This window comes from Ursus arctos, unplaced genomic scaffold (genome assembly GCF_023065955.2).
Source record: "Ursus arctos isolate Adak ecotype North America unplaced genomic scaffold, UrsArc2.0 scaffold_2, whole genome shotgun sequence".
Taxonomy (NCBI): domain Eukaryota; kingdom Metazoa; phylum Chordata; class Mammalia; order Carnivora; family Ursidae; genus Ursus; species Ursus arctos.
The window spans coordinates 39,742,274-39,752,038 of NW_026622874.1; the positions used below are offsets into that span (position 1 = coordinate 39,742,274).

Genomic DNA, 9,765 nt, shown 5'->3' on the forward strand with positions numbered 1-9,765 from the left:
TATTTATTTCTGCACCCCCAGAGATAAGTCTAGTGCCTGGAACATAATAGACACCCCATAAATGTTTGTTGAGCAAGTGGGTAAGTGAATGAATAAGCTCTTAAAAAGCCACAAGACTCCTTGATGATGAAGTTTCTCTAAATCGAGCTTAGTGACTAATGGTGGTACTCTGTGTGGTTGTATAAGCGAGAACATCCGTATAAATGCATGAGAGTGTGCTTAGTGGGGGGTGTGCATGCGAGGAGTAAACGAGCCTTTGCCAGGTGTCTACACACGCCTGCGTGAGTGAATAGAAATGTGTGTGTGAGCATGTAGGGACTACAGCGGGGTGGCGGTGGGAGGGGCGGGCAGGAGATGCTCCCCCACTTAGCCCCAGGCTTTAGGGGGCTTGTACTGCAATGAATGCACTGAGTGTATCATGAATGGCGTGAGTCTGCAGGTGTGGGGGTGGGAAGTGGGGTGAGTTTGTGAGCCCTGTCTCTTAGATGGCTGCCCTTCCTCCTGCCCACCCCCCAGGACTGGACGCTGAGCCGATTCAGCCCCCTCCTCATTTCTGCAGCCGCCTCCTCCCAGGGCCCCCATGAAGCTCCCGGCTTTCCTGAGCCTTCTGGCCCTGGTGCTGCTGGAGGCAGGGACAGCTTCTCTCCCCAAGGAGAGGAAGAGGAGAGATCAGATGCTCGGGGAAGACGATTCTTATGCAGTTCTGGGCAACTATGTCCTGGGCCTGGACAACTACGATGAGGTCATTGACTTGAGCGACTATGAGGGGCTCATGGACTATGGGGACCAGCTCCCCGAGGTAAGGGGCACACAGCAGACCAGCGGCGTTCCCTGCAAGACACTGGGCGTCGGGGGGCCTTGCCCCTCTCCAGCTGCCCACCGTGCCGGTCTTTCAAGTCTCCACCTCTTTCTCCAGGAGCTGGAGATTCTTGTCCCTCCGTAAGAACTTGTCACTAAGATGATACTAAGAAAGAGGACAAGAAAAGTTCTTAGTTGGTTTGTAGTAAACTTGATGGGATCTGCCCCCCCCTTAAATGTCCTATATCTGTCCCCTTGCCTCGAAGTCAGACCATAAGCCATAGCTCACTGGGAGGGATGGGGATCGGCCGTGTCTTCATACCCTCGCTAGAAAAAGTAGCAGCACAACTCTATGTGTTCTCAGGCTGTCTTCTAGCCTGAAGTCCTTTCTCGGCCCGTCCGGGCCTTTGCAGGGGCTGACCCGAAGCCTGCGCCCATCAGCTCTGTGAGCTTGGTCGGTGCGGCCCGCGGGCCATCCAGACTTGGCTTCTCACCCTGGTGCAGCGGGGCCACCAGCTGCCTCCTTGATCCCTTGTGCTGCCCTCTCTGGGCCCATTTCCTTCTCCATATAAGGAAGATGCTGGATCAGCTACTCTTTAGGTCGTTCCCTTCCTCCCTCTCCCTTTCTCCACAGTGACTCTTTGCAAGTTTGAAACTGGTCACTGAGGTCCCCAGAGTTCAAAGTAAAGTCTTTCTCAGGCAAAAACTGGCCTACTGTGTGCTGTGTGCTCTGTCCCCAGGTCAAAGTGGCCACCCTAGCTGCTCCAACCGAGATCAGTTCCCCTCAGAGCACAGGGACTCCAAGGACACTCTCTTCAAAGCCCACGATGACCCGGCCTATGACCCTGGGCCTCCTGGACTCCCCAAGCAGCCACGGTGAGTTCACGGTCACAGATCTCCATATGCATAGGTCATAGGCCATGCAGCCGTGACCTGGCACAGGGCCTACCACGGTGTAGGGAGTGAAAGGTTGGAGCCAGCCCTCTCTGTAAGGGAGAGGAGGAGAGATAGCCACAGTAAGAACAGAAAGAAAACCCAAAGGGAGAGGCTGGCTATCCCTAATGCTTTGGGCTGCATGCACAAATTGGATGGGAGGGAGGGGAAAAAAGCCAGCACTCTGCTATGCTTAGCAGAGCCACCCTACCTTAATTAACAGCATCACTAGGGGACCAGGTTGAGTGGTAATTAGATTAGAGACAATTAAAAGCCTGTCGAGAAGAATAAATAACTTTGTGGCTGTCACTTGGCATGGGGGCAAATGAAGCAGTCCTACTGCTTTTCAGCTCTAAATTCCCCCCTTAGCAGCTCTTTTCCCCTCCCTGATGCCCTCCTGGAGACTGGGATGCTGGCAGATCTGGCAGTAAGGGGATGGCGCCCTGCTGGGGATCAGGACTGGAGCAGAGGGGGGATGCAGTTAATTCCTGACTTGCTTGTCCCTGTTCCTGTTCTCTTGAGAGATTTGCCTTGGGTGCCTCTAGGGTATTGGGCCATCAATAGGAATCCATGACCTCTCAGAGCTGCAGAACCTCAGGCTTAGAGAGGCCATAAAGGGCCTCAGCTGGATCTGTCATTCAAGGCCTTGGGGTAAGAAAGACGCTGAGGTCGTCTCTGCTCCACCTACACTGGTCTCTGCGTGCAAAGGAGAGCTGCCTCTTCATCGTGGGGCTGCGGCTTTGCTAACCGGTCTCCCCCTTGAGTCGGATGACCGGTGGTCTCCCATTATCTCTGTCCCTTGTAATGGCGAGTGACGGAAACCACCTGCACTCTTGAAAGCCTCCCAACTTTTTAAAGCCAGTTTGGGTTCGATGGCCTGGTCTATGTCTAATGACCGCTCGTCATGGAATGAGAACAGGAGAGAGCTGTGCCCAACAGAAAACTGGGATGCTGACACCATCAGGAGGGGAAAGGAATTCTGGGCAAGCAGTGTCCAGTCCATCGTGGCTTTATTGTGCTGCTTGGAGCCATAGAGAACATGTCTCACTCCTCGCCCACAAGGCAGCCGGCAGAGCCAGCAACCACTGGCCAGTCCACTTAATCCTGGCTTTATATCATCTTCATCATGCCTTTTGGGACCAGAGAGGAGCCCTATGGAAAAGGGACCAATGGATGTCCTAGAAACACCCACCTAGGCCCAGGAAAACCTACAGAGGACTGGAGCCTGATGAAAGCACCAGTGGGCCGGGACTGGGTAATACCTGGGAATGGATCTGCTCCTCTTCGGTTGGGGGCTGAGTGCCGGGCCGGGAGCAGCCAGCAGCACTGACATTCCGTGCTGGCCAGGGCGCAGACGCTCCCCGAGTGAGGACCGTCGGTCCCAGAGGCTAAAGGAAGTCTGAGACGGGCCTCCCTTTGTTCTGTCTTCCGCCTGCCAGGCCTGCCCACCTGTCTGGTCTGCGTGTGCCTTGGTTCCTCCGTGTACTGTGACGAAGCTGACCTAGAAAGCATCCCTCCTCTTCCCAAGGCCACCGCTTACCTGTACGCCCGCTTCAACCGCATCCGCCAGATCCGAGCCGGAGACTTCGAAGGGCTGAGTATGCAGTGCCCCTGGCAGAAGAACCCCCAGCCCCTCTGCCTCACCCCTGCCCCCCGCCACATGAACAGTCACAGACACAGTGTCCCACCTGAGTTAGTCTCTCCCTGTTAGCTTTCAGTCTCCCCAGCTACCACTTGGAAATAGCCCCAAGTCTCTCTAACACTTTCCCTTGAAGATTTTGGATAATAAAAGTGTCCTGTCTTCATTTGTTCTCCCCAAAGCTCTGGAAAACTGGGAAGGGGAAGATAGGATCGAGCCTACATTTTCAGGATTCTGAGCCCCTATCGCTCTGTGCCCTCCTGGCCTCCGGGCCCGACCAGGCTAAATTGGCTCACAGCCCCGACGCTGTTTACCTGTTCATGGCTTGCTGTGTGTTTTGCTCCTTTGTGCCTTATGCTCTCCCTCCGTTGGGAAACCTGGGCTCTCATCCAGATTCTGCCACTAATTCCCACAGCCTTCTGGGCCACAGCTTCCTTTTTTGTAAACCAGTGGTGAAGGGTGGGTGTGGAATGGGTCCAGGCTTCGGTGGGCCTGTTGGGTCTTGCCTTTTCCCAAGCCCATCCGAGGCGGGCAGCCATCACACAGGACAGAAGTCCAGGGAAAGAACTGCAGAATCTGAGGGGGTCCTGGTTTCTGACGTTATTTCTTCCAGCTTGGACCTCATGCAGGTGGAGAACTGGCTGGCGTTCCCTAACTTAAAAGGGATGGAGTGGGGTACAGGTGGGTCCAGCCAGGGCAAGGAAAGACGGTAGGTCCTGTGGCTCTCTGTGTTCTCCGCCATGCCCCACAGCAAAACTGAAGAGGATCGACCTTTCCAGCAATTCCATCTCCTCCATTGACGATGACGCCCTCCGCCTGCTGCATGCCCTGCGGGAGCTGATCCTTCCCAAGAACCAGCTGACAGCCCTGCCTGCGCTGCCCCCCGCCATCGAGGTCCTGGACGTCCGCCTGAACCGGCTCCAGAGCTCGGGGATACAGCCTGAAGCCTTCAGGGTGAGTCAGGGCCTGTAGCCCACCATCTTGCACCTGCCACCCTTGGCCACACCACACACACACACACACACACACACATACCCCATGCCCTCATGGGATAGCCCTGCTCCAACCTCGTTCTGGGTCTGAAAATCAAACCCCATGTTCTTCATCTGTTCCCATTATTTCATTAAACTTTTTTGTTGTTGTTGCAAGAGACTGATTCTGACTTAAGAAAGGGTGTTTGACAACATGCCAGCCCAAGAACCTCCAGGAAAAAGAATTCAGGCCTCGTGAGCCCGTTATTGGAAATTGGGGGGTGGTGGTGCCAGAAGTCAAGGTCAGCAGCTCTCCCTCTCCTTCTTCTGGGCACGCAGTCTCTTGGCTCCTCTCCTCATGTCTGTTCCCTTCACCTGTCTGCACCCTGACCTTCTGCTCCCTTAAAACACTGGCTTGCACGTAACTTGCAGTAGTGCTGGCTCTCGCCCTAACTCTGCAGAAACCTTTATTTCCAAAACCCACTGCTAACTAATCAGTGTCTTTCTGGAAGCAAGTGCATAAGGGAGACAATCGGATTGGGTGCTGGCCGGCCAGTTCCGATGGAAAGGGCTAAACACCGGGCACAAATCGGCCCCTGCGGCTGCCCACTCGACAGGGCTCCGACGAGCTCCAGGAGCGGTTCCTGTGAGGAAGTGAAGAGGGGCATGGACACGACTGCCCCCCACCTCTGTCACACTCATGTATTTGGTCTGCCTTATGTACCCGTGTCTCTCGTTCTGTGGCTCTGGATGTCTCCTCAGCGTGCTTTTCACAGCCATCCCGGGTTTAGCATTTGGAGACTTTTCATTTGGGAAAATCCCTTTCTGATAGCAGAAAAGTTGAGACTAGACTGAAATCGTCCTCCCTTCCACCCCTTCCCTGCCCCTCGCCTGCCCCTCACCTGTTCCTCATCACCAGCTGACCAGCTCCTTCAGGCTCCCCCAGCTGCCAGACCTCGATGGCAGCAGCCATCCTTCTGCCTCCGGTGGGGGTTAGTGCCTGTGAGCTCCCGAGAGACTGGGCATCCCCCGCAGCACCCAGGGTTGAGCCTGGCACGGGGCTGAGGCTCAGGAGACCCTCAATGAACGAATGGGGTCACACCAGGCGTCCGTCCCTGCCAGGTCCAATAGCACCTGCCAACCTCCCATGTCCTTTGCCTCCTTGCTAGGCGCTAGAAAAGCTGCAGTTCCTCTACCTGGCTGACAACCTTCTGGACTCCATCCCCGGGCCTCTGCCCGCCAGCCTGCGCTCGCTGCACCTGCAGGTAAGCAGCCCCCTCAAGGGCAAGGACATTGAATAGAGCTGGGGGCAGCAGAGGTCAGATAACTGGGAGCCTCCTTAGGCAGCAGTGGCGGGCGTCTCCTTCACCGAGAGCTTACTGGAGACGGGTCGGAGGTGTTGCCAGGCCGTTGTCCACAGCCTCAGTGTGACTGCCTTCCTTTCCTTCTCCTGAAAATGCTTTCTGTCCCTCCATGTCCTTCATCCCATTTCCCCTGACTGCTTGCTCCTTCCTTGCCTTCCCTTCCCCTCTGTCTCCTCCTCCTCCCTCCTCTCTCTTTGCTCTTCCTCTCCCCTTCGCTCTCCATCCATCCTCCATGGGCCAGCTCTCCGCACCCCGTGCTGCATGGCTGTGGCCTTATGTGCCTCGGTTTCTCCACTCTTCAGAGGGGAGCTGGTGGGGAAAGCTGACAGATCCGCCTTCGGCGCTGCCTGAGGGCACTCTCCAGGCAGAGGCCTGGCAGCTGTCAGTGTGTTCTTTCCAGAATAACATGATAGAGACCATGCAGAGCGATGCTTTCTGCGACACCGAGGAGCACAAACACAGCCGGAGGCGGCTGGAAGACATCCGCCTGGACGGCAATCCCATCAACCTGGGCCTCTTCCCCAGCGCCTACTTCTGCCTGCCTCGGCTGCCCACCGGCCGCTGCTGCTAGCTCGCCTGCTCCCTGCTGCGCTGGGCCCTCGCCGCCTCCCAGGGGCGCGGCTGCCTCCGCACGTGGCCTTTCATTCAGGCCTGAATCAACCCCCAGACTCAATTGCAGAACTCACCCCTGCCCCCTCTGCCACCTTCTACATGCCTGTGTGTGCGCACACACACACACACACACACACACACACGTGCGCGAGCACACTGCACACAGAGACATGCATATACACACAGACACACACATAGACACACAGACACATACGTGCACACACACACGCGCAAGCACACTGACACACAGAGACATGCATATACACACAGACACAGACACATACGTGCACACAGACACACACACATAGACACACAGACACATATGTGCACACAGACACACACACATATATACACACACACACACGTGCCTGCGTAAATGTCCTTCAGTAGCCAAATTTGCATTTCTCATCCTCTTTCCTTAACACCTTATGGCTCCTGACTCAGAAAAGAGCAGCATCTGCAGTAAAGCTCATTCCTATACTCCACATCCCTCCTGTCCCCATGGAATGCTGGGAAGTCATGGAAGAGGAAGAGGAAGGGGAGAAAAAGAAGGAGGAAGCGGGAGAAGCAATGGCATGCTTTAGCCAGCTCTTACTACTAGGCTTGCAGAACCAATTATGGCATTTTCCAGAATTTTGAAAGCCAGTCGTTAAACACAGCTTTTATTAAAGATTAAATTACAAGCTCGCATTTAAATATATTTTGTTGAAAATGAATGTAATAAATACTCAAATTCATTGCTTTCCAATTATTTTACTATATTTTGCTAGTAACCATGTTCTTTGTTTTTTCTTTTTTTAAAGATTTTATTTATGTGACAGAAAGAGACCCAGCGAGAGAGGGAACACAAGCAGGGGGAGTGGGAGAGGGAGAAGCAGGCTTCCCGCTGAGCAGGGAGCCTGGTGCGGGGCTTGATCCGAGGACCCTGGGATCATGACCTGAGCTGAAGGCAGATGCTTAATGGCTGAGCCACCCAGGCGCCCCTAGTAACCATGTTCTTGAACTTATCTATGACTATGACCTACTATATAATGACATACCTCTCATGCTCATCTCTTCCCAAAGGCACTCAGTGACATCACGTTGGCAGTTTGAAATTGGCCGCGGTATTTACGCCACAGAAATCAGTAAATGCTACACACTGGGGTTTTTTAAGAGAGAGAGAGCTGGGTGTTAAGCATTTGCCAGCACACCACTGAGGAGGAAGAAGAGCTCTTTCACCCACTAGGGGTAGGGTGAGGTTTCTACGGGACTTTATTTTCTTGTTCTTCCTAGGCCAAGGGCTTCCTGTTAGATTTGGGGAGAGCCATTCATAAGGATGGAGACTGACCATAATCTCCACCTGAATGCCCTCTTTGAAGCGCTCACCTGTTCCTGGCTCCCGCAGCCGGCGGGTTTCCATCCTTGCCGCGCTCTCTTCCATGGTTAACCACCAGAGGGCAGCCTTGCGCAAAGAGAAATAAATAAATCTAGCCATTACCTGCAACCTTGGCTTCTGGGCCAGGTCTGCTGTGATGGGAGATGGGAAGAAGGCCAACTATGATCTAGCTGACTTGTTCCTTACATTATAAAGAGAGGAGAGGTGTCACTCTTTGCCTTATAAGGAGATGTTGGGCAAGGGGAACATAATGGGTGCGGGCTTGGCATCGGGTGTTGACTGAAGCATAGAAGAGGGTTGAGGCAGGCAATTTTATTGAAGACCTACCTGCCATGTGCTAGGCGCTGTGTTCCATGATGGTGATGAGACGACCTGTAATAGACACACTGCTTTTCCTCCTGGAGCTTAGAGTCGGCACAGAAAATACACGTGCAACACACAGTCACACAATGGCACTATGCAACTCATGATACAGATGCTAAGAGCAATCTACCGAAAGCCGTAAGAGCTTACAGGGGGGAGACCCAGTCTAAGAGGCCAGCAGACCTTGGAGAAACAACATCAAAGCTGAAACCTGAGGGAGAGGTGGGAGTTAGCTAGGCACTCTGTTGCCAAGGCAATCACTCAATGTGCGGGGGGCATGGGGGGTCCCCAAGTCTGGCTGGGCCCACATAGCAGTGATTGCTCTCATCTGCGTCCCCTGCATGTCTAGCACCCCTAGCACCCCTCCAAGTACTTTGGATCCTCGGGACAGTCCTGTAGGCAGACAAGTCAGGGATTATTAGTCACATTCTTGAGATGAAGAAATCAAGAACTCCAGAAGATAAAAGTGCTTTCTGGAGCTCACGTGGCTAGCTGAGGCTTGGACCAAATCACAACACACAGGCTGCAAACAGAGTGGGAAGTCTTAAAGGTGACAGGTGCCGTCGTGGTTCATGCCCGGCCTGCTCCTTCTCTCCTAGAGATCTGGGGATTCCGGCACGCCTGGGATTGGGAAAACAGTGAGCTGATAGCTCCCGGCCTTGCGGAGCAGTAGAGAACAGCAGAATTTCAGAATGGTGAAGCTCTGGCCCTTCCTCTTCCTGTCTTCCAAGGAGCTCTTTACAGTATGCCGGCTCTCCGTGTCTCCTCTCTCTCTCTCTCTCTCTCTCTCTCTCTCTCTCTCTCTCTCTCTCTGTGTTTGTGTATGTCTCATCCACCAGTCCCATCTTCTTCCATGTCCTGCTTTATCGGATTATGACCAGGCCCAGGCATACAACAGCTGGAAGTCTCAAGGTCCCCAATCGCAAGAAACCCTTGATTGAAAAAAAAGAGAGAGAATTTTCCAAAACTGGGGCTCCTGGGTGCTAGAAGCCACATCATACCCACATGACCCTGGGTTAATCTGTGCTGAGTAGGGAAAGCCATCTGACCCCCCCTCTGGGGCAGAGAAGGGGACTCATAATTCCTGGACTCCTGGAATTTGCCAGATACCATAATAGACGCTAGTATGCACATGAACTCATCCAATCCCGACAACCCTAGAAAGCAGGGAGTTTTATCCCACACTGGAGATGAGACAACAGGCTTACGGAAGGGCAGGGGCCCACATGAACAGAACAGTAAGTGGCAGAGCCAGGATTCAAAACCGGCTCCCTCCTGGCACGGGCTCCCGAGTCCTGCTCTCACATCTCACTTCAGCGTGGGTGCCCCTTTCAAGGCCAGCGGAGGGAGGCAGCTCCTGCCCGTTGCTTCCCTGCCGTTGGGACAGGATCTCCCCGGAGACCGGCTGCCGGTGCAGCTGTCTCTTCGCTAATCTCCCATTTGGGGCTAGGGAAGCCCAAGGAATAGCAAGAATGTCCTCTGCTGGCTGCTCGCTGAAGAATTTCTAAACAGCGCATCTGTCCCCAGGCCCCTCCGGAATCCAGAGAGGGGATGGGCGGGGCAAGAAATCCAGGCGGCTCCCAGCAGCTGTTCCATCCTGACAAGAAGGAGCTGGGGCTCTGACTTCTGGGGGACCTAGAGCAGTTAGCGTCAGGCTCCCGGCCGGGGAGCAGAGAGCACCTCTTTAACCAGCGTGAGGCCCTCCTG

The 9,765-nt window shown here is 54.2% G+C and overlaps 1 protein-coding gene across 1 annotated transcript; it reads left to right on the forward strand.

Annotated features, from left to right (window-relative positions):
* Positions 1 to 580: 580 nt before the first annotated feature.
* OPTC (opticin) lies at positions 581 to 6,276 on the forward strand. Its single transcript, XM_026480446.3, has 6 exons — positions 581 to 799; positions 1,539 to 1,674; positions 3,171 to 3,329; positions 4,122 to 4,324; positions 5,511 to 5,606; positions 6,106 to 6,276. Exons 1-6 carry the CDS (start codon positions 581 to 583, stop codon positions 6,274 to 6,276), a joined length of 984 nt encoding a protein of 327 aa, XP_026336231.2.
* The last annotated feature ends 3,489 nt before the right edge of the window (positions 6,277 to 9,765 follow it).

What these genes read in the sequence shown, in the direction of transcription:
- OPTC (XM_026480446.3), top strand. Translation starts at nt 581, where the DNA reads ATGAAGCTCCCGGCTTTCCTGAGCCTTCTGGCCCTGGTGCTGCTGGAG. An exon ending in ATGGGGACCAGCTCCCCGAG is followed by an intron (nt 800 to 1,538) that starts GTAAGGGGCACA and finishes CTCTGTCCCCAG; the next exon opens with GTCAAAGTGGCCACCCTAGC. An exon ending in CGGAGACTTCGAAGGGCTGA is followed by an intron (nt 3,330 to 4,121) that starts GTATGCAGTGCC and finishes CATGCCCCACAG; the next exon opens with CAAAACTGAAGAGGATCGAC.